Here is a 26,113-nt window from a genome sequence, read left to right on the forward strand (position 1 = left end):
AAAGTTTCCAGTTTCCTCTGCTGGATTTCTCCCAGAAAAAAACAGGGGCACCAGTACAGAATGACCAGTCCAGCTAAAAGAGATGCAAGTATTTTAGTGGGAGGCTGCGAGTCCTCTGCTGGCAGGCGCTTAATGCAATATGTGCCCGTAAGATGAAGTCACAAACATTGCGACTGTAGTCTACTCCCACTCTCGGAGCAGCACAAACGGGGCATTATGCTGACGAGTACCAGCTGGTACCACGGGGCTCCTCATCCTCCTCGGGACTTCATTTGTTGCTGCTGCTGAAATCAGGACATGGAACTGAAATCGAAGCTCAAACCTGTAGACGTTGTCCTTGGATGCTTCATTGCAGTCTGCCTTTATAACCTTTGTCTGGCTCAAAGAAGTGAGTGGAGCTTTGTTTTCTGTGAAGGGCGGTGATGTGGGGCTGGATGAGGACCTGTGGATGATAATCTGTGGACAGAATGTGTGTGGGGGCAGTTTTTCATCCTTGAAGAAGAGATCGTCACCCTTTTTGTGTCCTCTCAAACTCACACCTAAAAAAGAGAAGTGCATATTTTCTTGTTTCTTTATTGAGAGGCCTGAAGGGGTCGGGCTAACTGTGTTTTTGTGCCGTATGTTGAAAAAAAATCTCAAAACTAAAGAGAAGGAAGAGTTCAGGAATAATATATGATCAAAGTGCCAGGCACACAAATCCTTAGGCCAAGTGATACGGTCACATCATGGGCGAATCTTAAGGTGGAAACCAACCAATGCCATGCTCAGGACTGATTTCATTTGTTAGATATATTTTGTACATGCTGTACAGTTCCTGATGTAACTAACCACTATTTTTGGTAATAACATTGTTTTGTTCACAGATCGTATTATCACAGTATGATGTGAACCATCACAGGAGCTACTAATGTAGCTGTGAACATTTGATCCCTAGGGTTAATGTAAAACATTTTTTCTCAGTTTTTACATTGATTTAAGATTTTTATCCCAAAAAGCTTGGATGCTGTGTGAGTTACAGATAAATAAAAACAGAATGTAATGATTTACAAATCTCAGAGACCAATACATCATTCACAGTAGAACAGAGAAAACCAAATGTTTCAAATGACAAAATGTAAAAAAAGGTAAATTTGAATTTTATGACAGCAACACGTCACAAAACCTGTGGGCCCGGGCTATGTTTGTCTCTGTGCAGCATCTCCTCTTCTTTTAACGCTGTTCCTGAAACGTGAGGAAATTAGGATATGAACTGCTGAACTTTTGGGACAGAGGTTTTCAGTTGGTGAAAGGTCTGAACTGCAAGCGGGCCACTTCAGACTCTTCTACTGCAATGCCATGCTATTATAACAGCTACAATACGAGGTTTAGCATTGTGTTGCTGAAACATGCAAGGCTTTGTCCCGGCTTGAAGAGAGCAGACAGCAGACAATGATCTCTGGAACTGTTACCGAGTAAACGAGCTAACGTTAGGACGTTTTCACAGTGCTCCAGCCTTTTCAGAACTGGGGTTTTAATATTTCTATATTTACTGTATTTAGAACTATGTTTACATCTCAATACTTCTAAATGTTCAGAATCGTCATTACTAGAAGTATTTCCTGTAATTTAACCTCTTAACATCCACAAGCTCATCAGTGGCATCTATAAGTTTAGGATGAGGTTGATGTCTGCCGCTTTTGTGGGGAATTTTAACAAATATGGACCACCCAGATATAAAAGGTTTTCACAGAAAAACTATCAGGCCTTAAACGAATAACACAAGTAAGAAAATGTTCTATATTTTCTGAAAATGTGCATATTTTAGCATGTGGCTTAAACAAAACACAATCCTAAGCCCCGGTGTGCAAGCCAGTCGTGTGTGTGTGTGTGTGTGTGTATTCTACACACATGCATGTGTCTGAATAAGAGGGAAGGTTGAAAAGTGAAGCTGCGACTAGTGGCTCGAGAGAGGTGAAAAAGAGTGCAGGCAGGGTGGAGTGGCTGAAGAGGAGTGTCCAGAAATCTGGAGACAAAGTTTAAGAAGCAAAGATGGTTTTACATGTGCAGAGGAGGGATAGTGGATATGGTGGACAAATGATGGTGAAGGCAAAGAGAAGAAGACCACAGGGAAGGTTAAAAGATGCAGTGAAGGAGGACAGAAGAGGATTTAAGACATGATGGAGGCAGATGAGCTGCTGTGGTGACTCATAAAAGGAGCAACTGATCAAAGAGGAAGTGCTTGTATTCTACGAGTTGATGATTAACCTTTGACATTAAAGTGCAAATAAACCGAGGTTTACCATCTCAGAAAACAATGGGTGCTGGCAAAAGCTTAATTTATTTTAGAGTAAAGTCCATCAGGTGACTGTATCATATACACGTCTGTGTCTGTGATCTGCAGACTTTAGCAGGGACACATTAGCAGGGAGTGATGAAGCCACAGCATAGCCTCCTGAGCTCTCTCTGTGTGTTGGGCGATCGTGGCTCAAGAGTTGGGAGTTCGCCTTGTAATTGGAAGGTTGCAAGTTCGAGCCCCGGCTTGGACAGTGTCAGTCGTTGTGTCCTTGGGCAAGACACTTCACCCTTTGCCTATTGGTGGCGCCAGTGTCTGGCAGCCTTGCCTCTGTCAGTGCGCCCCAGGGCTACAATGTAGCTTGCCATCACCAGTGTGTGAATGTGTGGAGGACAGGTTGTGTGAAGTGCTATACAAATACAGGCCATGGACCATTTTGCTGGTGTAAAACCTCAATCACTGCACATGTTTCTGTCACCTATGCTCTCCCAGTTTGCACAGTGCCCCCTGGCCCCATACCAGTGTCAGAAAACAACACGGCTGACGTCCAGGTGGCCAAAATCAGCTCCAACAGTGATGTGACTCTGACAGTGACGGTGAACCCTGAAGATTTATTCTACCTGAAAGGAAACGCCCTCATGGTAAAGAAAGGCCTGGACTATGAGGTGATGTATGGAACACAAATAATGTATATAAGAGATATGTGATCAGTTTTTGGAATTGGATATTAGAATGTGGTATGCAGAAAGTTTATAAAGTGTTTTCAGGACTACCTAGGTCACAGGTGTCGAACTCCAGGCCTCGGCGGCCGGTGTCCTGCAGGTTTTAGATGTGTCCTTGATCCAACACAGCGGATTCAAATGGCTAAATGACATCCTCAGCATGTCTTGAAGTTCCAGAGGCCTGGTAATGAACTAATCATTTGATTCAGGTGTATTGAGCCAGGGTGAGATCTAAACCCTGCAGGACACCGACCCTCGAGGCCTGGAGTTCGACCCTGACCTAGGTTATATGAGCATGTACTGTAATGATATCATTATGAACATTTATTTGTATTCTTTTACAGCTAATAATATTTCAGAATATTCCTGCAGTAGGCGCGTCCCATGTATCTGTTTTTGTTTCTTTATTAGTCATTGCCCAGCGCGACTCTGATGGTGTGGATAAAGTGCAGCAGAGCTGGCTCTAGATCTGTGAGTAAGAGTCATCACATTAAAAACAGACAGAAGTCAGCAAATGAACCGAGTCTGGGGGAAATGAATCTGAAAGTCAAGACATCAGGTCACCTGTACACGCCTAATGCCAACATTACCGTATTTTCACGACCATAAGGCGCACTTAAAAGTCTTAGATTTTCTTCAAAAAGTGCGGCGCGCCCTATAGCGCAGTGCGCCCTGTGTGTTGTAAGGAGGACGTAGTAGAGAACACCATGAGAACGCTAAAGGGTGAAGTGTGTGCGTTGACTTTATTGCACATACCTGTATAAAAGAACAGGTATGTGCGTTATGCAGGACATCGTTGTTTTAACAACCCTGAAAATGGCAAAGAGACACGCTTACGAAGCACAGTTTAAACTGAAGGCCATCAGCTACGCGGAGGAACATGGAAATCGAGCAGCGGCGAGAGAATTTAAGATTAATGAATCGATGGTTCGCAAGTGGAGGAAGCTGGAAAACAAGCTCCGGCAGGTCAAGAAGACGCAGCTGAGTTTCCGCGGACATAAGGCGATCATCAAGCAAAGAACGAGCGGTAGAAGCGTTTTGACGGTCACCATTCGGCTAAAAGCAGTTTCACTTTCACTTTTTATGAAACGGTGCCATTTTTCCATCCGGACCAGGACTACGGTAGCGCAGCAACTTCCAGCGGATTATAAGGAAAAGCTGGCCATCTTCCGCTCCTACTGCAGCAAACACATCGGCGACAAACACATCCAGCGATGGATGACCGATGGAGACCACAATTTAACCAAGAGTGGAAACCAGCGCCGGGCGAGTTACGCCACAATTTGCCAATGGATTGTAGATGCTTGGGCTAACATGTCTGCTGGCACTGTTGTTCGAGCTTTCGCAAAAGCCGGCATCATTTCCGAGGAGCCGCACGGCACGGAAAGTGACTCTGACAGTGAAGAAAGTGAACCTGGCATGTTTGATGAAGATTTAGCGCAGCTGTTCAATTCAGACACAGAGGATGAGGACTTCGATGGGTTTGATTGATGATAAAAATGTGAGTACCAAACTTTGTTTTGCTCCTGCTTTATTTTTAAATACGCACACTTGTATGCTTGTGTGTTGTTGATGATGACGATTACTGGTAATAAAAATGTGAGTAAGGTACCGAACTCAGGTTTGCTCCCGCTTTATTTTTAAATACGCATACGGTACTTGTATGCGCCCTATGATCCAGTGCGCCTTATGTGTGTGTTAAATACAGTAATGGCACACATAACTGAGACTGCGCCTTTTAGCACAGTGCGTCTTATGGTCGTGAAAATACGGTATGTTCTCATGTAAGGGACTCCACCTGTCAGGGTTCTTCAGCTCCAGAGCTGCACCGGCTCTTTTTGCCCCATCACCAGTCACCCCGTGTGACTTTGGCAAGAAAAACTAGATGAATATAAAAATGGAAATGAACAGTTATTTTTTACTTTTTAAAAATGTTTATCATTGCTGTAAGTTGTGTCTATAAATGTAAAAATTATATTGTATTATTATATAACAAGTTAAACAGAAAATGCGTGTCACACTCTAAATCTGTCTCCTAGTTTCACTCCGCCCACAGAGCATGTTTATAAGGCTTGAGTGCTGTTGTGTCGTTGTGTTGTTAGGAGCAGTGCCTCGATGTGTTGTTGTGTTCTCACTGTTTGACTGAAGCTGAGCTGATTCTCTCTCCTCAAGGTGAACGAGTCCGTCGAGGTTTTGGTTGAAAACGTGAACGATAACCCCCCCAACTTTGCTCAGAACCACTATGTGCTGGATGTGAATGAGGTGGGCTGCACTGCTCTTTCATGCTTGTAGAACAACATGTGTTTGTGTTTCCTCTTTGAACCATTTTATGTCCTGCAGCTCATTCCGGTCAACTCCAGTATTGGTCTGATAGAAGCCACAGATGTTGATTCACAGCCGCTGTATTATCGCTTGGAGACAACAACAGTAAGACAAGACAAACTATGTCCAAATGACTATGATGAAGTTCGGACGCATTTAGACAAATGAATGGAATACATGCATCTGCTGTTTGTTTACATCACACTGATCTGTGAGGCCCAGGCTCCACATGAATCAACTTCTCTTGGACAAAATTATGTCTATGACTAAAGCTTCATTATTAACAACGGGAAGAAAAGTGTAAAGGTTCCCTCAATTGCTAACCTCTGATGGACCTTTGAGCATAGCCTTTGTTCAGGCTTCAGGCCACAAAATCCAAGTGAGATCAGCTGATCTGTCTCTGTCGGTTTTCCTCAGGACAAGTATTTCCGCTTGGAAAACGTCAATACTCCAAAGATTCTTGTGAAAACCATCCTGGACTACGATGTTGTACAAAAGATCTCGCTGGTCTTACACGTGCAGGTACAGTAATGACTTATGAAAACATCCTGCAAGGCTCTGCTTTTTCTGTAAAAACCAGTCTGAAGTCTGCTTCTTACAGGACACGTTCAACGGTTCAGCTTCCAACAAGCCCTTCTTCACCTCTGTGGCCACCATCACAGTGCGTGTGAAGGATGTGGACAACCGGCCCCCGTGGTTTCAGCCATGCACGAGGACAAACTTAGGAAATGCTAAACTGTGTGTGAGCAGCGGCTACAGAGGCAAAGTCAACCTCACAGAGAAACAGGTGGGGTCTGACTCTGGCGTTTACATCACAGCAAGAAAAGAAATGCGCTTCACCTGAACAGGAAGTCGCTCACATGGCTGACATCTCTGGGCCTTATTTTAATTATGCAAGAGCCATCGTGCTATTCTAGCTCATAAAAACCTTATTATACAGGGGAAGTTCATATTTGATATGATGTCATGAAAACACATTTATCATCTAAAAAACTGGTTTTCTGTATAAAACATATTCTTTATTTAACCAAGTACAGTTTTACGACTATATGAAATGTATACCAGTCTGTGCTACTTTGGACAAAGAGTGTGCACATCCAGGCAAACACTGTTACTTTAGCTGCTACACAGAAAAATCAAATACACAGGAAACAGGACAAAGTGTCTTAAGTCTGTACGCTGCACAGACATTTGAGGGTCACAATAACCTTCATGCCGTTTTAAATACATTTGTTATCTGGGGAGTGAATAATGTAAATGATTAAACATTTTCAGAAATGTTTCCATCGAAGCTCTGAGGGTTCGTTCTGATGTTCATCACTGCAGCGGCAGCAGTCTGTCACACAGTTTCTATGAAATAAGAACTATCAGCTTCGAGCTGCTTTATTTGACAGACCATGGCAGGTGTGCACTTCTGTGCTGGGCACCAAAACACCACACAGGTGTGCAAAGAAAATTTCAGGGTAATAAAATTATCATCAGAGCAGTGCTTGCGTGTGTTGGTGATCATAGTGATCCTAAGATACCAGCATCATGACATCTCAGCCTTTCAGGGAAACCTCAGCACTGGTTTATCTGTGAGGGAGGACACTTGCTCAGGTTCCACTGTAGGGCCAAACATTACAGGCTAAAACCTGCAACGAGATCCAATGACATGGGGACGATGCAAATTTTGGTGATTTTTACATGTTGTGTTTGCCAGTATTTATTCAGTGATAGCAATATTAACGGTAATGACTTGTGAAATCAATCAGTGTGGAGGACACACGATAACAGCTAACCGGTCGCAGCAGATGGCCCCGCCCCTCCCTGAGCCTGGGTCTGCCGGAGGTTTCTTCCTGTTAAAAGGGAGTTTTTCCTTCCCACTGTCGCCAAAGTGCTTGCTCATAGGGGGTCATATGATTGTTGCGTTTTTGGGTTTTTCTCTGTATCTATGAAGCGCCTTGAGGTGACTTTTGTTGTGATTTGGCGCTATATAAATAAAATTGAATTGAATTGAATTGAATTGAAATGAATACATACTGATTTTCACCTTCAGGAAGGCCCGCTGGTGCTGGAACCTGGACCTGTGTTTGCCAAGGATGGAGACAAGAACAAGAGCGAGCAGATCAGCTACAGAATATTACGAGGTCGGATAAAAAACCTTTGGAGGACCCGAGTTTTACACTCAACAGTTTCAGTTTGGTGTGCTTATTAAACTGATTATCACATATAGACAGACAGTCTTACACGCCTCTCTGCAGCTTCTCTCCTCCTGCTACCCCCCCCCCCCCCCAAAATCCATCTCCATAGAGACTGTGTCAGCTTCCAAACAGACAAAAAACAAACTAAAAACCAGCAACAAACAACTTAAACATAAACAATCACAAAGAAAGAACAATACAGTATCCACATCTGAACCAAAGAGTAAAACAGTGAAATGTGGATTATTAAACTTAATAATTGATCAACAAATCAATTTACTCTGCCTTACAGAAACCTGGTTGCAGCAGGATGATTATGTTAGTTTAAATGAATCAACATCCCCGAGTCATTCTAACTACCAGAAACCTCGAAGCACAGGCCGAGGGGGCGGTGTGGCAGCAATTTTTCACACCAGCCTATTAATCAACCAAAGACCCAGACAGACTTTTAATTCATTTGAAAGCCTGATGCTTAGCCTTGTGTAAAACTCAGAAACCAGTCTTACTTGGTATCATCTGTATGTATTATTGTAGGGTCTACCTTACAATATAAAGAACCTTGAGGCGACTGTTGTTGTGATTTGGCGCTGTATGAATAAAATTGAATTGAACTGATAGAAGTTTGAAGGCTCTACTACTAAAAGTAGTTATCAAAATGCTTTTAATCCTTTCCATTTATTTTTAATTGTTCATCTAATCGTGTGATATAAGAAGCTCAGAAGAAAAAAATAAGTAAATCATCGTTACCTGGTGCCATTTAGAGGCTAGCAACGACCAAGTGATTGCACCCACTTTGCAATCACTGCTGCTTAGTTTGTTTTTGTACACGCTCTCATGGCACCATTCTGTTAATGAGGTCGAATTTCAATAAGTCAGATTCAGGTCGTGGTTAAATAATAAAGTAAGCTTATTCTGCTGGTTTGTAGGGCAGCATAAAGAAAATGCTCTTATTTGTCTTTATGTGTTTTTTTCCTTTATCTGTAGGAAACGAAGGAAATATATTTCAGATTGATGAAGAAACGGGGAACATCACAATGACCAAAGCTGCTGATATTGTTGGTCCAATAACTCTCACTATCCTGGTAAAACAAATATTATATACATTTGTCAAATAATATAAAGAAAATACAGATTTTCAGGAATTAGATATTTGGTTTTACTATCAGGCATCACAGGTGACCAACAGAGATCAGTTTGCAGTGACACAGGTTACCATTGATGTGATGAAGAAGAGCAGGAGTCCTCCTCGTTTTGAAAGGGAGCGATATGAAGGATTTATCTACAGCAACTCTGTGCCTGAGACCATGATCCTCCGAGACCGAAACACCAACCGACCCTTCAGGGTCCGAGCACGGGACGAAGACTTCGCCAGTGTGAGCGCTCTTTGAAATCAAAGCTAAATATTATAGTATATGTTATAAGCCTAACCCTGATGTTTGGCTGGTTGTAGCTACAATAAGCAAAACCATTAGTAACACCCTACTGAGTTAACTGAAAAGGTCAGCTATGGATGCTGCTGATTTACACATGGAAGGGTTGTAGAGACCGACCGACTGTCAGGTACACGTGCTACGAGGAAATCATTTGTTTTGGCATTTTGCTGGTCTGGGCCATTCAGGTGGATGCTAACCCAAAGTGTCGGTAATTTCATCCCAAGCATAAAGCGTGTAATAATAATAGAACAGCTATATATTAGACTACAGTCTAGGTCATGTAACAGGACAACAGAATGGCTGAACATGGAAGAATCGAGGTGTTGCAGTGCCACATTCCAGGCCGGACTTTTAGCTGATTGGAATTCAGCAGGACCTTAAGAGCACTGTGTGAAATTAAAGCCTCAGTGACCTGAAACAACAAGTAGAGAAAAGTGGGGCAAAATTCCTCCACAACCATGTCAGAGCCTGATAAAGTCATACAGAGAAGAATAACTTAAAGTTCTTGCTCTTATTTAACCCTGGCTGAAAGAACTGCTTACAGGAAGAACATACTAAATCTGTTTCTAGTGTAGTAGATTATACAGATTTAAATGTACAGGAGTACTAGAGTACTTGTAAAAATGTGCAGGTGTTTATTTTGCATGCCGGAGCTAATGATGATTAACCCCTGTACAGTTAAAAAGGTACACGATCACAATTACGTTTATTGTGCAAGCTGTTGCTGGTCATTATTTTCTACCTCCTGCTGGTTAGAAATCACTTAAAGCAGCTTTAAATGCACAACTAATGCTAAACTAACAAGATAAAATCTTTGTTTGTCAGGGTGTGAATCCAGATGTCAAATACGAGGTTCAGTACAGCAGCTACGTCAATGTGACCTCTGATGGTTTCGTGATACTGAAAAGAGTTGTGAAGACAGAGTCCTTCGCTCTTCAGGTGACTTTTTAAAACGTCATGGCACAATGAGAGCAAAGACTTCCTGGTTCTTGACACTTTGTAAGCTGTTAAACTTTTACTTTCTGCAGCTCCGAGCAGTGGATGTGACAACAGGGGAGTTTGGAACTGCAGCCCTCTCAGTTCAGGTCATACCTGGTGAGACTTCGGACTGGAAAAACTTTCACCTTATTTCTCCTGTTTCTAATTTCATGTCATATCAGTAAAAACGAAATCACTAAAAACATTACTAAATCTTTATAAAAAAAAACAGTTTTTATACTAATGATTTCAAATGAACCTAAAATATGATATATTATTACCTCTCAAGGAGGGAACACAAAACTGTGTTTATTCTTCAAAATTAAAGGGCTTGCTGTTATTCTTTATTTGTAATATTGTAAAACAAAGTCAAATGTAAGCCAGAAATATTACTTCATACTGAGGCTGGGAGCCCATTTGGGTCCTCCTGAACATTTCAGTGAAATTCAAAATGGGCACTGTGTTAATTGTTCATTTTTAATCAAAGTTAAAGGAAATCATAGCTTTAATAATAATCATTCCTTTAACCTTAAGTCCTTTGCTTTTCTTCCTGTGCAGATTTAGCCAGCCCATCTCCCTCAAACATCGGCTATCGTCCAGGTGACATGGCGCTTCTGGGCTTGATCATGGCAGCTCTGCTGATCCTTTGCCTGATTGTTATTGGCTTCTTAGTTTCCCACTTGTGGAAGGGAAATACGGGTGTGGACAAACTATGTGAGGTTAGTCGGTTTGGCAATGGAAATATTTTAAACCGGTGAAAAGATGATAAGTTTACAAATCTTTAATCCTTCCTCACTGCTTTCCATCTTGGACATCATGTAAATGAGTGTAACAGACAATATCAGGCTTTCAGTCTTTCCTTCTTTCTGATCTCACAGCACACATCATACAAATGATTTATTGTTTTCTAAAGTAAACAAAGTGTCAAAGTTAACATTTGCAGTATACATATACTGTAAAAAATGTCCCTTAGCAAGAATCAACCTTGACAACAAGCTTTGGGTATAATTTTCATCAGATATTTAACTGTCAGGTGGAGTGGTTACTATAGGAGCTGATTTTAAAAAAAAGTCCAAATACATTTCAAAGGCTTGTGATGTGAGTTTCAAGTAAGTTTCAACAGATGGTTTGAGGCTATGCTGATGAATTGTGTGCTAGTCCACCTAAAATATACCAGTTCTACTGACAGCAAACTGGCCTCAGAGCCCGATGCTGCCTTCACCATGTTTAACAGTTGTTACAGTTTTCTTTGCATTGCAGGTCTCTCCTTTCCTAATTGCAGTAAAACAACTCTATTTTCCCTCTAAAACATATTTTCTTTGTCAGTGTAGTCAGTTACAAACTTTAGTCAAGATTGAAGATGTTGAAGCAGGATCTTCTTTCTTGGATGGCAGTGTCTCAGTCAATGATAAGGTAAAAAACAGTTGGTGTAGCCAGTGTAGGTCCTATGACTTAGTGGCTTCTGGGTTTTTTATAATGATTTGAACCAACTGCTTCTCAGATGAGAGTGAGTTTGGTTTTCAGACATTAGCAAACTGGCTGACTCATTAACCACCCGTACAGTCGTTTCAACTGAATATGTAGTTTCTCATAAAATACCAGGATTTCATTCAGCAAAACTGAAACACAAACATTTTGGATAATTTGTGACTGTGACAAAGAAAGAATTTGGCTCAGCCTGAAACTAAGCTTTTAAAAGTGGTAACATTGTTACTGCACATTACACTATTAAAGTAAATAGTGGTTATTTTTGTACATATGTAATATAATAACATGGAATTCATTATTGGAGACTAGATAAACTGCATTTCTGCTTGGCCGACTTATTCATAGATCAAGTGAAAGCCTACGAAGCCTTTATTGGCTATATGATAAAGTATAAATAGACACCTCCATTGTTTAGACTTCAGAGACAGACTGAAGGTAGTGCATTGGCAGTACCTCATGCATTAACTGCTTTATTAATGAGGAACCTCTCTCCTGACTGTAGTGCCTGAGCCCATGTTTGCAGTCCGGCCAGCCCCGAAGTGGCCACAGAGACTCCCTGCAGTACACCAATGATGGCTTCCAGAATGAGGGGGACCTGAGCCGTCGGGGAGCCAGACGCTGGAACAATGTTCTCCCCAGAAGGAGCACCTTCCCCCAGGCCCGAGGCCGCGTCATACCCCTAGAGAGGCGGAGCCACCACTGTTCTTCATGTGGCATCTATACTAACCACATCCCTAAGGGGAGTCCCTCAGTGAGACCCTCCAGGAGGGGCAGAGAAGATGAGGATGAATATAGTGCAAGGTCAATCCTGACCAAGCAGCGGAGGAAGGAGGGCCAGAAGACTGTGTGGTTCAAGGAGAGTGAAGATTCGTCAGACATTGAGGTGGAGATCATCCCAGACACTGTGGGCCGGGTGGAGGAGGAGACAGAGGAGGAGCTGGAGGGGGAGGTAGAGATGGAAAGTGTTGTCAGAGACCCGGCAGCCCCTTTAAGAGAGGCTGATGATGGGCAGGAGACCAACGAACAGTACCCAGAGAACGCTAGTTCAGAAAAACAGGAAGGAAGCCAGGAGCGGGAGCACTGACAGTAGAGGTCAGAGGTCAAACTGGAGTCTGAAAGGACTGAGCAGAATGCTGTTTGCTTTCCTGGATGCCTACAGTCAAAGTCTCAGCAGTGGACAATGGCACGCTTAACATCTGTGGACTACTGCCCAACCTCAAAGAACTGACTCAAGCATCCAGAAGTATTTGTCTTCTACTGTGAGTATACTACACTACAGTTCCAGCGGAATTAACTGGATACCAAACATACACTTGGAACCAGTGTGGGCCAAGTATTACAGATGAGATAAGGTCTTCCAATAACACTAACACATTTTTGGTTTATAATTGTGCCCATTAGACTATTACAGTCCCCATTACAGGAATTGTAGAGATCACAGTGCCAGCATGACCTCAAGTCCAGCGGGGCAAAAAACACGAGCAGTCAGTGTTTCACTAGGCGAGGTTGAGATCCGATGCTTTACAGTCTGTGCGGTGTGTAACAGTTTGCATATAAATGTAGCAACACAGCACCGAACAGGTGATCAAAGAGCAACGTTTTCCCCTTCTAAACGTTGGAAAGGTTTTTAAGGAAACCTTTCCAACGTTTACCTGAGAAATTAATTTCTTTTTTAAAGACATCATCATTAAAAAAACATCAGACCCTCTTTGGACTCATAGAAACCTCCTATATGGACCCGCCAATCCAAATAATCTGTTCTGACTCTTTGAGTTTCTTGCCCCACTGAACTTTTGTGAGGGAACACCACCTCCACAGGCCAAAAACTTCAGTTTTCAAACTGTTAACTAAGCTTATCACAAAAAAGACACATTTTTGTTTTCAAATGTATTTGTTGTAAAGTAAATCTTATACCTTTAGAAAGCCTGTTTATTTCCTAACAAATGGTGCCATATTTGTTAGGAAACTGCTTCTGTGAGTTGTGCAGCAGATTTGAGTTTACTGGGTGCACTCAAGAAAAACTTGCCAAATCCTCTCTCCCAATGCCAAACAGCCTTTTCTATTATTGACTCTTGTTTTGAGCTTCTGCTGCCCTAGGTGCTCAGTTGGTGGTGATCTGCAGCACCATGGACCCGGCTGCCAGGGTCAGTTAGTGTCACTTAAGCCACATTTGACTGATCTGAATAGGACCCATACCATAGGGCAACTTCAATCTGGTGTTCCGCAAAACCAAGCTGCAGCATTATTTTGAGTAAGTCCAAGTACCATCTCTAAATTGAAGGGCAAGTTCCATATAACAGGGGGTGTCAAAGAAAAGCTGCTATGTGTGCGTTCCAAGAAGACGACACCGCAAGAAAACTGTTTCCTCGCCCTGTCAGCACGTAGGAAGTGGTCTTCTACAGAAATACAGAAATGCATCTCCTGCTGCATAGGGCTTTAATATCTGCTCTTCACCATCAGACCTATTCGAGTTGATTTTGGCAACTTGTGCACTGGAACCTGAAGATGTAGAGTTATATTCAGCAGTGAGTCCAGATTCTTCCTATAACACTTAGGTCGAAGTGTGCATGGAGAATGCTATGCTGACTGCTTTTGGTGGAGGCGTTGTTATGTTGTGGGGCGGTATTATCCTCACTGGAAAAATGTCATCATTGGATGCAGAGATATCGAGATGAGATCCTGAAACAGCTGGCATTCCCTTATCTCCACAGCCAAGTAGCTAACTCTATCCTCCGAGATCACAGAGAGACTGCCTCCAGAATTTGAGTGGATTTGTTGAGGATGGCCTGCCTGCAGTCCTGACTTCAACCCCACTGAACACTTGTGAGATCAACTTGTTTTTCATGCTGAAAAACAATTTGACATTGGCTGACTTGCAACAAATGTAACTTGAAGAATGCGATCTCATCCCACAGCAGTGGGTGACCAAGCTAATGACCCGCATGAGAAGGAAGTGACCGGCTGTTGTGGTTGTGTATGGTGCTTCCACATGTTACTGAGGCCCCTGCTTCCTAAATTGCAAATATGTCTTGTCTCTTCACACTTCAGTCATCCAATTCGATACACAACATCAAACATCAGTCAGCAGAATAATTTGTTTGGCATTGGAAGAGAAGATTTAGCAAGTTTTTCATGGGCACAACCCACATACTGAACTCTGCTGCTCAACCCACAAATGCACTTTCTGTACAAATGTGGCAACAAATAAACAGGCTTTCAGGTGGTATAAGATTCACTTCAGGTTATATTGTCATTAGCATTAGAAATCATGGTACAAACTACAAAAGCAAATCACAAAGTATTACTAATAAACCATTTTCATTATCGTAAAGTGACTGGCTCCACTTTCTAAAAGGCACCATTTATACAGAGGTATAAGTGGTAGTCAACAAACCCTTTTATGTCATTGGTAATTCATTCTGTCTTCATTGACTGAATTCATACTGAATCCATCAGCAACTATAAGTTTGAATGTATAATCATTATCATAAAACAGACCATTCATTTTGCAGCTGTAGAAGCTTTGATGGTGTTAGAGCTACAAAACTAAAATGCATTCATTCTAGTTTTGGGCTAAGTCCAGTTAATTCTCGGCTGCGGCTCTTTGACATCTTACCTTGCAATATAAACGTGACGCAGCATGGGAGACACTGGCCAAAACCTCCGACTGAGACAACAACAGTCAAGCAATGACACAATCAAGAACAACTGAACATTCCAACATTCACTGTCTGCAAATATCTCTCAAAGCTACATCTGTAAAATGTAATTTATCAAGTAGTTTCTCATGCATAAACTGCAAATAAAGAACTCATCTTCCATCATTGTCCCAGCAAACCTCTTGGATGTGGGAGGGAGATCCCATCGACACTATCATTTATGTCAGACAGCAAGAAAAACCTCCCCCGCTGGTGATGCTAGCAGCTTTTCTGTCTTTGGGCTGTAACGGGGTGTGGATTGTGGTCGATTCACAGCTTCTTGTAGCCTACAAATGAATACCATTTGCATTAGTGATGGGATTTCCGGCTCTTTTTAGAGAACCGGCTCTTTCGGTTCGGCTCACTAAAAAGAGCCGGCACTTTCGGCTCTGAACCGGCTCTTCAGGTTGTTTTGTTGCTTTAATTAATTTATTATTAACAATAATATAAAATTATGCACAAAAGGAATTACTAATGTAAAAACAAAGTGGTTTTACTTATATATGTTTATATATAAATATTTACGGTGGCCCCTAGAGACAAAACGCGTACAAACTCCAAAACACATTTCTAGCATGAACTGAACTTCCAAAACAGAGCTACCAGATCACTTAAATTACACAACTGAAAGCATATGTGTATTGTTTGTGTATTTATACACAAGCACTCATATATATTCAAATAATTTTAAAAAAATGTTTATTTACCTGTTATTACCACACACCAAATCCAGTCGTTGGTACTTCCTGGCTTGTGTAGCCACTAGGTAACAAAAGCTCAAAACTGCACCCTAGCATTCTGGAGCACTTCTGTTGTCTTTTGTACGTGTTTTGAGTTTTTATGTGCTTCTGAGTTTTTACGTGTTTTGGAGTTTTTACGTGTTTTGGAGTTTTTACGTGCTTTGTCTGTAGGGGCCACTGTAAATATACTTTTATTTATTCACTCCACATAAAATGTAATAAATAAATCATATAATACAAAAAACAACTATTCACAGTTCAACTTTTAACTATTTAAATTTTCAGCTTTTTCCTTTAAAATTTTTAAAGTGAAAAAACACAAAACACTACAAACCACAACGCAATTAAATATAAATTAAACTATGAAAACAAAAAGAACATGCACATTCTCTGTCATATGGACCTGCATGAATAAACTTTCTGAATCCTTTATCATCTGCAACTGAAAATAGTTGTGGATGATTACTATACCTTTCTAATGTGACGTTGTTGTCCCTGGCTCTCTTTCTCTCTCCCTCCCGCTCTGTTCCTGTGCTACTGCAAGTGTAACTACCGCCCCTCCCTCCTCTGCTCAGCGCAAAGCAGAAGGCTCGCATGCGGAGTGAAGCGGAAAAAAAGTGAGAGAGACCATGGTTTCTGCATGGTGTGTCATAAATATTACAACATCATATACAACCAAAGTTCTAAGAAAGTTTGGACACTATTTAAAACGTAAATGAGCCTGTATTTTATTCACAATAGAATGCAGGAAACATAGCAGCTATTTAAGCTAAGAAACATAAATATTAAGCTAGGCTAATGTTTACATTTTTTATATCTTTATGCTTAAAATGAGAAATAAACTTCCTGTGCATGTGTTTGTCTTTCACCTATGTGCTTTTTTTGTCCATGTCAAAAATGTTGTGACGGTTAGCAGAAGGTAGGCTCTTGATATCGCCTCGCAACAAGCGCACCAAACATTAGCTATGCCACAGGAGCAGATAGGAGTGGTGCTAAGGGCTATGTAGCCTAGCTTTGCTAACTAGCAGTACCTGCTACTTCTTCCTGCCTGATGTTAGTAAAATGTGATTCTACTTAAACAGCGGAGACCTTAAAGATTATCTTCTATCCAGTAAAGTGCCTTCACACTATGTGCCTACTGCAGTCTGCCTTTGTGTGCTTCATTTTTCTATAAGCCATTAGCAAAAGATTTATTGACACTAAATAAACCCACTGATAAGTGGTGCCTTATTAGAAAATGGTAATGTGAGGTTTTTCTTTGTTTTTTTGTTTTGTTTTGTTTTTTTTTTTGGGGGGGGGGGGGGTGCATTAATGGGTTGGGGGTTAGTTATCAGTATTCACTTGATTATCATGTATTTGTATGGTTTCAACATTGAAATTTCAGGAACTCAACCCCACATTGCAACACAAATTACCCATGCTAAACACCAGACACCCCAAAGTGTTGCCTGGTTCTGCTTTTAGCAGCAGTGAGTAACTTCTTTGTGTAGAGCTGTCATCATTTCCACATACAGTGTTTATGAACTTTATGAAACTAAAGCGGTTTTGTTGTGATTCCAGGTTGAGAAAATGATTTGATGGTAAAACTTTATCTACTGAGTACTAAACAGCTGTAAAGATTTTATATGTGTATTTATTACTGCTGTCAGTGTTAATCTCATTAAAATGACGTTAACGCTATAACCGCATTAACGCGGCAAATCTCACCCCATGCGTGGGGCTGCATGGCGCTAACACTTTAACGAGCTAACTGTGCTAACGCGTTGACGCCGTGCAGCCCCACGTGGCGTTAACGTTATTTTAAGGAGATTAATGCTGAAAGCACTAGTATTTATATGTATTTATTGAGAATGTTGGTTAAAATAACTACTTTTATGGGGAAATCTATGGTTTATGTATAGCTGATATTTTGTACATTATAGTGATTGATGTAAAGCACTTGAGGGAATAATAAAGTTTGAGTCTTGTTGGTTGTCGCACATTTTTATTCACATACTATAAAACCATCTTCCTGTACAGGGAAGTGGTTTTAAGAGGTCCTTAATGGAGATCTGGGGTCCAGAGAGTTGAAGGAGTGGTAATTCTGGGTTTGTCAACTGTGAGCTGAGGGAAAATATATATGTTCTGTTTCAGAAAGAGAGTTAAGCTAAACTCCGAGTCATCTATCTGGGTAATAGACTCTGTAAACCTAAGCTACGTACTGGCAGCTTTTATTTGACAGGTTCCTCTGATTCCTGCCCTCCTTCAGGCAACTGACTGACATTTTGCAGTTTCTTATTCAGTTAATATCAAAGCAACAGTTTTATTAATCTGTGGAAATGTGTGTCTTTACAAACATAATATAATTTAGATGATTTTTATATTTAACATATTTGCCAACCGTTAACTCAAACTACAGCTGTCAGCCTCATCCACGCGCTGGAATATTTACTATACTATACTGTAGGACTCAGTTAATAAAACAAGGCTTATGGACAAACACTGATGAACCTTTAATGGGAAAACACCTCACACTCCTGACATGTTGTTTGAGAAGATGTGAACGTTTGACAGTGAAGATCGGTGTCAAATGGTAAAGAAAGCTGTACTAAATGTAGTTTAATTTGACTCTTTGATTAGTCTGGATGTGTTCCAAGCTAGGATTCAATAAAATGCTCTTAAACAATTTTGAAATGTACAATAGACAATAGTGCTCAAAGTTTGAGCTTCAACAGCTCACCCCCTGCATATCACCAAATTCCTCAGTGGATTAAACTGGAGGCTTTGCTTCATACTTAGCCATTGTCATGATGACTCATGGTGAAGCACCACTGGCGATGGCTTACAGTTAGCATCCACAAACGCCCTAACTCTGATCTGATGACGTAACACTTTTCAAAACAGACTTTTAGACAACAGGTGGAAATGTGTACTTTTCTAAAACTTACAGAGACTGTGTCTTTAAAAGAACCACCCAAAATCAATTCACTCAAAACACAAAACGGATCATATTTTAAAAATTGTTTATTGAAGCTAGTCAGATTAAAAGACACACCTATCAGTAGTAGATACCATCTTCCTCCCAAAAATACAAATTCAAAAGTTCTTTTTAAAACAAATCCCTGATTAAAAAAGAAAAAGGATCACTTGAATGGGCAGGAAATTTATAATCGACTGCTCTTAGACACTTATCACACAACTCACGAAGTATCCTATCTGCTTCTCCTGCTCTTGGAAATCTTACATATTGTTCAGATCAGTGCATTTAGTCTATTCCATAAAATCTATTGCTCTATACCGTTTGATTGCAAAGCAACAGAAAACGTGTGCAGCTTAGATTTGTAGCGTTGCACTTGGACATGCTCCTCAAAAGTGCAGGATGGGCTCATTTGGATTTAGCAAAGCCCACCCTGTTGTTGTCACGATCGAAGACTGTGTAGTACTGGCCAATGAAAACGTCTCCCAGAATCCATAGGGGCCCAGCAGGTGGAGGGATGTCCAATCCCATGAAGCCACTTAGACAAATAGTCTTCCCAGCCTGACTCTCCTAATAGGAAGAGAAAGATAAAGTCAAGAACAGGTGAACATGAAACGACCATCTTTTACATAATTCAGAGAATCTGAAGCGCTCGTGAGCAGGAACGAGGAAAACAAACTGATCCCTCCTCAGACACGAAGCCAGCCCTCTGCCGGTTGTGCTAAATCCAACAAAACTGCATTTGTTTGGACTTTAATGACGCGAAACACAGTCACAGTGTTGTTTTGTCACATCAGATGGGGACGCTCTGCCGCCCTCTGCTGGAAACAGTCTCACCTGGAGGACATACTGCTCTCCAGTCAGAGTGTAGCTCTGTCCGCCTACGTTGAAGGTGATGACAGGCAGCGATGGGATCTTACTGCAGTTCACCAAGTACTAAAACACAAATTTCAACAACACTTTGTTTTGTATTGTATTTGTGTGAGTGATGTTTGAAGGATTTTATATCACAGTGTTATTCAGCAGATTAAAGGTGAGGACTGCTCTCACCTCTCCCTGGATGAGCGGGATGGCTCCGATGGCCTTCTGCAGGGCCTTGACCTCGGCAGCGGGGCCAGTGATTAGAGAGGTCCCAGTGTCTACGATGGCCTCACAGCCGCTCTTGCACAGACTCAGCTGGCTGCCAACTGTCATCCTGTCAAACACATACAAAAACATTCACGCTACACGAAGACACTCAACTAAATGTCCTAAATTTTAATCACTTTGGAAGAAGTGATTCAAACACGTACTGACTGAAACTCCTTCAGACTGACCTGTTTGACCAATTTGTGTTCATTTGCTGTCCAACATATTTCAGACTTCAGGTACTGATGCAACTGTTTTAATAACCATTAATTCAATACGGGATGCAGGGGGCTAAACTCTGTCATAGCTTACATGAAAGTTAATTTCAATTTCGGTGGGTTTTTGGTGATCAAGCTGGGCCACCAGATATCTCGTTCTGTCCAAACAAGAACTAAAAATCAAAGATTAAACTTCTGATGATGATGATGCAAAACAAAGCAAAGCAGTGAATCTTCAGACATGAGACCAGAAATGCTTGCTTAGCAGTGCCTAAATTAAACAGTGTTGTAATGGTTAATCCCCCCACATGTGCTAACTGATGCTAAAATAGAATTATGTTTTAGTACTTGAATGTTACGCTTGATTCATTTCTGACATCTGGAAGCAGTCCAATGTGCCACATATGAAAACATGAATTTCAGTAGTTTTTAAACACGGTTTTCTTGTTTTTAACGACAGGTGGTCTGATAAGTTTGTTAAACACTCGATAAACATTTTTCAGGTGAATGTTTTATGCATCGCTTCAGAAATTAAGCACGTATGAGTACGATATCTGAGCCTTTACCCATCCATGTGGACCTGCCAGTAGGCCTGCCGGCTGATGTTGGCATAGTGGAAGTCACCGTCGTAGTATTTGGGGTCGGTCCCTCCCAGGAGCAGCTCACCACCAGGTTCTGTGTCAGGGTTCCTGATGAACAGCAAGCTTTGATATTAGCACCTGCCCAAGTGTTTGTCTGAAAACACTTAATCTTAAAGGGAGAAACAGTCGTGTGATTTTCTTGTTATGTAAGAGATTATCCATTCAGACCTTCAGCAGCATACAAAACACTCAGTTAAACACAGCAAATATAAAACAAATAGCAAAAGTACCAAAAACCTGGCACTGACATTACCCACAAGGCTCACTGCTTCACTAAAAACACTTGTTTGTCCATCTTGGTCTTTTACAGCTGTGTCCCGTTCACACTAACCAGCAACACGTCAACATAAGGTTAGAAAACATGAACTCTGAGCAGGTCACTCTGCAGCCCAACACTCTGAGCTTGAGCTTAGAAACGGCTGCTCTCACCTGTTCAGGTAGAAGGAAAAGACGTTCTTCTCCACCTTCTTCTGGTTCATGATGTTGTCAAACACCGGAACCACCCCATCCACGGAGATGCGCGGGTAGGCCATGCCGAGGATCCCGTCGAACTTTGCTGCGATGAAAGCGACGCCGGGTTGCTTGATGGCCTCTCCAAAGATCTGTTTTTCTATTGATATGTCTCCAATCTGAAAGAGCAGGACGAATAATTAGAAGGAACTGACTCCGACTATACACTAATGTGGGACCGCTGAAACTTACAGTGCATGTATCCTGACTGAGGTAGCCCGACAAACTGCCAGATCCATACTGAATGGCAAAGGAAGTTCCATTCTTCACATATGTGCTGGATTTTGCAGAATTATATTTGTGGTGAAGCCCTGAGAAACAAAAACACACATTTTAATCCGTCTCTGTAATCTGTGCTTTGTTTGTTCAAACAAATCTTCTTGTGTGATCACAGGTAATCTGATTCTGCACGGCAACGCCATGAACGCCTTGTGTTTTGGAGCTGATAACTTACAGCATGCTATGTCGAAGAAAGAGCAGTGAACAGAGGGCACCCATAGGTTGGAGGAACCCGTGTCAAACACCACGGTAAACTTCTGAGGAGGCGTTCCCAGGGTAATCTCGCCATAATACTGGGCCTGGATGGAAAAGGAAGAAATCGATCAGTTAGCTGAGCTGAAAGAAGAACTATGCAGCTGATCTTCTGTTATAGTAACCTAAAGAGGACCAGGTCTACAACAAAGTCTCATCGTACATGTAAAAGTGAGCCAGCCTGTTTTTACGTCTGTCAGTATCAGCACATGTTATTAGGACGCAGGTCAAATAAGAAGTGAGTCATAGCAGTAAATCAGCTGCTACACAAAAGAAATGACTACCCCATAAATTCAGGACATGAAGCAAACTTCCATTTCATGTGACACAAAATCTCTCAGATCGAAACCTTCATTGCAAAATAGTGTCGACATTTCTGCCCAGTCACTGCGGTCACACAACGCTTCCTTTTTCTGAGCAAAATGTAGAAGTCACGTTCCTTTGATTGCTCCAGTGATTGATTTTGGCTGTTCACAGTTTAGGTTTGTCTGTGAAGAATCTCACGTTTCAGCCTTGCAGGGACACAAATGTCAAACTATGATGGAAAAGCAGCAGGAATACTAAAACTCATGAGCAGACAGCAAGCAGCAGTTTTCTTATGATAGATAACAAGAAGACAATTAATAATTTCACTTTTGGTTTGATTATATAAAAGAAAAACCATTTAAACCTCCCTGTTTTCTGGGTAGATTAGGCTGAAACTAATACAGAGCAACTGTCATGTTATAGATTCGTCCTGTTATAACGGTTATTATTAGCTTTAGTTTTTGTTTAAACCTTGATGTTTTTGGTCTACTCAAAATTGTAAGTCTGGTTTTTGTGTCTCTTTATAACCTATAAAAGCTGACTGAGTATTTGAAGACAAAAGAACTGATTCCACGATGTGTTGAGTAAAACAGTGCTAACCAGTCTTCTGTAGGCTCATTAGGATCCTGCAGCTTCCAGATCAATGAGTCAGCTGTCAGATAGTCCCTGTTCCTCTTGTGTCTCTCAGTCTCTCACTGTGAATCAGCCTTGTTAAAAAATATAATGTGTTTGCTGGGAATGACTCTGCCTGACAGACGAGCCTATTTTTCCAAACTGCTGGAGGATTTACAGAGGAAGGCTGAGGCAGCCACAGCACAAGAAGACCTTTGTTGTGGCTCTCCCTGCGAGGGTTTTAAACTTGTGAAAAGTGCATTAAGGAAAGTGAAGACTTTAAGGTTGGAGAGTGACGCTTACATCAAGGTAGTTCTTAAGGGTTTCTGGAGTGGGTCCGTTACTCGAGGGGAAGCCAAAGTTGTACTTAAGGGAGTGTTTGTCAGCCACAAGCTCCTTGATTCCTTTCCCCGAGTCGGTCAATTCACGTCTGATGGAACGGAATTTCTTTAAGGGAATTCTGAAAAGAGGAAAACAAAATTAGACTGCTCTGTTCATTTGCAGTGACATAACACAAGTCTGAATGCCTAGATCTGTGATCTGCAGAAATGTAACATTTCGTGTTCAGTTGGTTCAGAAAGTGTGGCGACACGTTTAGAAGCACACCAAAGCTTTAGCCTCCCTGTGAGCTTAGCCGTGAAGGCAGCTACCTCCTGGGCCTCCTGAAAAACTCCAGTTTCTGCCTTCACAAAAGATTTACATAAGTTCCTTTTTTTAAATCAAAAGAATAAATCACTCATTATGATTCTGTTAATTACTAACATTAGGGGTGAAGCCACTTTCCCCAGTGCCAGCACTATAAGCTGTAGCCAGTAACTGTGTGCTGTGGCCTCACCTCTGCAAATTCAAGCCCCTGAACTGCACCTGTTGCCTGTATTTGTGCTCTTGGAGTATTTTCTACATTTTCATGGAAACTCTGTGCTTCAGTTTTGGTGAGCGATATTAGTTCAACTATTAATCCATTACTTAGCGTTAATTACCAGAGAGAGTTACATCAGTACAACACGACTGTACTGATGTACAGTCGATGTTGTGTGGGGTCGAACACAACATCGACCCCACCCTCAGGTCGATGTTGCGTTCACTTTTAACAGTGAAGCTCAACCTTCTCTGCTCACACTGCACAACCACAAACAACCTGCCCAGTGACAATTTTAAAAGTACGTCTTCTATCAAGTTTAAACCACGGGGAAAAAAAGAGAAAATCTTCAGTCCACTGAGTTTCCTTTGTGAAATATTAACACATTTTAATACTAACGCCTCGCAGATAAGGAAGTAGCAAGTGGGCCACATCTTATCTACAAAATGTTCTGCAACAGGGCTGCAAAAATGTGCACCACCCATAAGGCAAGCATGACATGATCAACTTTAAAAAAATATTTCTTCTGTCCTCTTGAAATGAAAATGCTAGTAGGGTTCATTGCTTCTGTAAATGTAAACTAGGCGTAAACCCTTCTACTGAAAGTCCCTCTATTTTACTGTAGCTATGCAGGAAACAAACATGTGACCCAAAGGCTTCAGGAAACACTAATCACCATCTTACTGCTACGCTTAAAACCAAGACGTACAACAAAATCCCATACTGAGTTTTTAATGTTCATCTGACAATTAATTACCAACAACAGAAAATCTGAGAAAGTCAGAAAACAGGCTGTCGATTAACTCTACTCAGAATCTGAGCCCTGCTTAATTTAATGTATAATTTAAAATGGATAAAAGTCATTCTTCTCAATCTAAATATTCCAAATATTCCTTTATACTACGTATTAAATACATGTGACTTCACCTATCACATATAATTCTTCCATGTTAGCCCTAATTTAGGTCTAAATTCACACTCAGTAATAATGTCTTATTATTATTATTCCTACATTTATTACTATTAACGACAATGGTACTAATATTAGTAGCAGTAATAGATGTGGTAGTAAGTATAAAGGAGGGACCGAGAAATTCGATTTTCATAAATACCAAAACCTGTTTTAATACTGAACTAGTGGGCTTACTTTGTTCTTCAACTCACGTCTGGGATCATGATTTTATGGCAGTAGTTGTTACTGAATAGGATTGTAAATATATTTCTTTCAGCATTCCTTCATACCGGCACCTCCCTCCCTATATATTCATCTATAGATCTGTTTGTGTTATAAATATAGTTTTCGTGTCTGTCTGCGCATGTCTGTTCAGCACTTATACACTTATTATTATTAGACCCAAAGTAAACACAAAGACATTTAGCTTCACTGTGGCGCTTTTAACGGCTCCCAGGCAGGAAGAAAAACACCTGTAACAGGCACAGTCCGCACAGTAGGCGTTTTGACATGTTAGTGCAGATAAAGCTCAGGTGTATTAATTACAGCTGTTTTCAATTTGAGAGCCTTCTACACGCCATGTTGTTCTACCGGCCAACCTAGTTTACTTTACCCGACGAAAGTGAGCCATAATAAATGATTAATTACGTCTGGATTTTCTGGAAGCGTCTTTGCTTTCCGCTGATAAACAGCTGTGTGTTTGGACGACGGGGGGCACAAGTCACAAGACCAACAGACAAAGAGAATACCATGAGCACACGGGAGACGATGCGGGCTTGTTAGCTAAAACAAGCTGAATAAATGTAAGAATAAAGCTGGCTGCCTGCTACCAAAAACAGCTCCTATGAAGCACAGCCTGACTGTCGCGTATTGCAGTGTTATTCATGGTAAGTTGCATTACAGACGAGCTAGCAGTGAGTCCAGCCGAAATAACAGGAGGCTAACAAACGGAATATTTCCCTTACCGCACCAAGGCGTCGTTAGTCAAGGCTAACGCTGCGATGACAAACAGGAATAAGGACCTCATTGTAACGGCTGGAAAATCACAGAAACACACTCCACAACAATGACTGAGCACTTCGCCTTGTTGACCACAAACAGCCGACTTTAATCAGCTGACGGTAGTCACCTGTCCAAAAATGAAGTCACATCCGGTTTTTTTCCGGCTTGTCAGCGGAAGTAGAAAGTTTTAATTTTTAGAGAACCGGCTCTTTCGGCTCCAAACCGGCTCTTCAGGTTGTTTTGTTGCTTTAATTAATTAATTATTAACAATAATATAAAATTATGCACAAAAGGAATTACTAATGTAAAAAAAAAACCCGTGGTTTTATTTATATATGTTTATATCTAAATATATACAGTGGTCCCTAGAGACAAAACACGTACAAACTCAAAAACACATTTCTAGTGTTAACTGAACTTCCAAAACAGCTGCCTAGATCCCTTAAATTACACAGTTGGAAGCATATGTGTGTTGTTTGTGTATTTATACACAAGCACTCATGTATATTCAAATAATTAAAAAAAATGTAAATGTTCATTTACCTGTTATTACCACACACCA

The 26,113-nt window shown here is 41.2% G+C and overlaps 2 protein-coding genes across 3 annotated transcripts; one reads left to right on the top strand and one right to left on the bottom strand.

Annotated features, from left to right (window-relative positions):
- The first annotated feature begins 246 nt into the window (after window positions 1–246).
- Window positions 247–17,507, top strand: cdhr5a (cadherin-related family member 5a). Of its 2 annotated transcripts, XR_003270132.1 has the most exons (15): window positions 247–388; window positions 2,765–2,937; window positions 3,406–3,465; window positions 5,167–5,256; window positions 5,335–5,421; window positions 5,734–5,838; window positions 5,918–6,103; window positions 7,355–7,445; window positions 8,484–8,581; window positions 8,666–8,872; window positions 9,758–9,871; window positions 9,961–10,027; window positions 10,469–10,629; window positions 11,901–12,657; window positions 16,381–17,507. XR_003270132.1 is itself a non-coding variant. In XM_026147311.1 (14 exons), exons 1-14 carry the CDS (start codon window positions 298–300, stop codon window positions 12,480–12,482), a joined length of 2,112 nt encoding a protein of 703 aa, XP_026003096.1. In that variant the 5' UTR covers window positions 247–297; the 3' UTR covers window positions 12,483–15,447. The 2 variants fall into 2 exon arrangements, 1 of the variants encoding a protein (XP_026003096.1); XM_026147311.1 differs by lacking the exon at window positions 16,381–17,507 and having other exon boundaries at window positions 11,901–15,447.
- Window positions 17,508–18,821: 1,314 nt separating this feature from the next.
- On the bottom strand, window positions 18,822–25,690 carry ctsd (cathepsin D). Its single transcript, XM_026147463.1, has 9 exons — window positions 25,515–25,690; window positions 23,042–23,198; window positions 21,744–21,867; window positions 21,482–21,600; window positions 21,209–21,408; window positions 20,705–20,827; window positions 19,843–19,987; window positions 19,630–19,728; window positions 18,822–19,362 (listed from the first exon to the last, which is right to left on the bottom strand). Exons 1-9 carry the CDS (start codon window positions 25,574–25,576, stop codon window positions 19,201–19,203), a joined length of 1,191 nt encoding a protein of 396 aa, XP_026003248.1. The 5' UTR covers window positions 25,577–25,690; the 3' UTR covers window positions 18,822–19,200.
- Window positions 25,691–26,113: the final 423 nt, after the last annotated feature.

The sequence above is a fragment of the Astatotilapia calliptera genome, chromosome 1 (assembly GCF_900246225.1).
Source record: "Astatotilapia calliptera chromosome 1, fAstCal1.2, whole genome shotgun sequence".
NCBI lineage: Eukaryota > Metazoa > Chordata > Actinopteri > Cichliformes > Cichlidae > Astatotilapia > Astatotilapia calliptera.

Coding starts and splice junctions, on each gene's coding strand:
- cdhr5a (XM_026147311.1), top strand. CDS start 298: ATGGAACTGAAATCGAAGCTCAAACCTGTAGACGTTGTCCTTGGATGC. Junction 5,422..5,733: donor ATCGCTTGGAGACAACAACA/GTAAGACAAGAC, acceptor GGTTTTCCTCAG/GACAAGTATTTCCGCTTGGA. Junction 10,028..10,468: donor CTCAGTTCAGGTCATACCTG/GTGAGACTTCGG, acceptor CTTCCTGTGCAG/ATTTAGCCAGCCCATCTCCC.
- ctsd (XM_026147463.1), bottom strand. CDS start 25,576: ATGAGGTCCTTATTCCTGTTTGTCATCGCAGCGTTAGCCTTGACTAAC. Junction 21,409..21,481: donor TCAGTCAGGATACATGCACT/GTAAGTTTCAGC, acceptor CTGCTCTTTCAG/ATTGGAGACATATCAATAGA. Junction 19,988..20,704: donor TGGCAGGTCCACATGGATGG/GTAAAGGCTCAG, acceptor TGTGTTTGACAG/GATGACAGTTGGCAGCCAGC.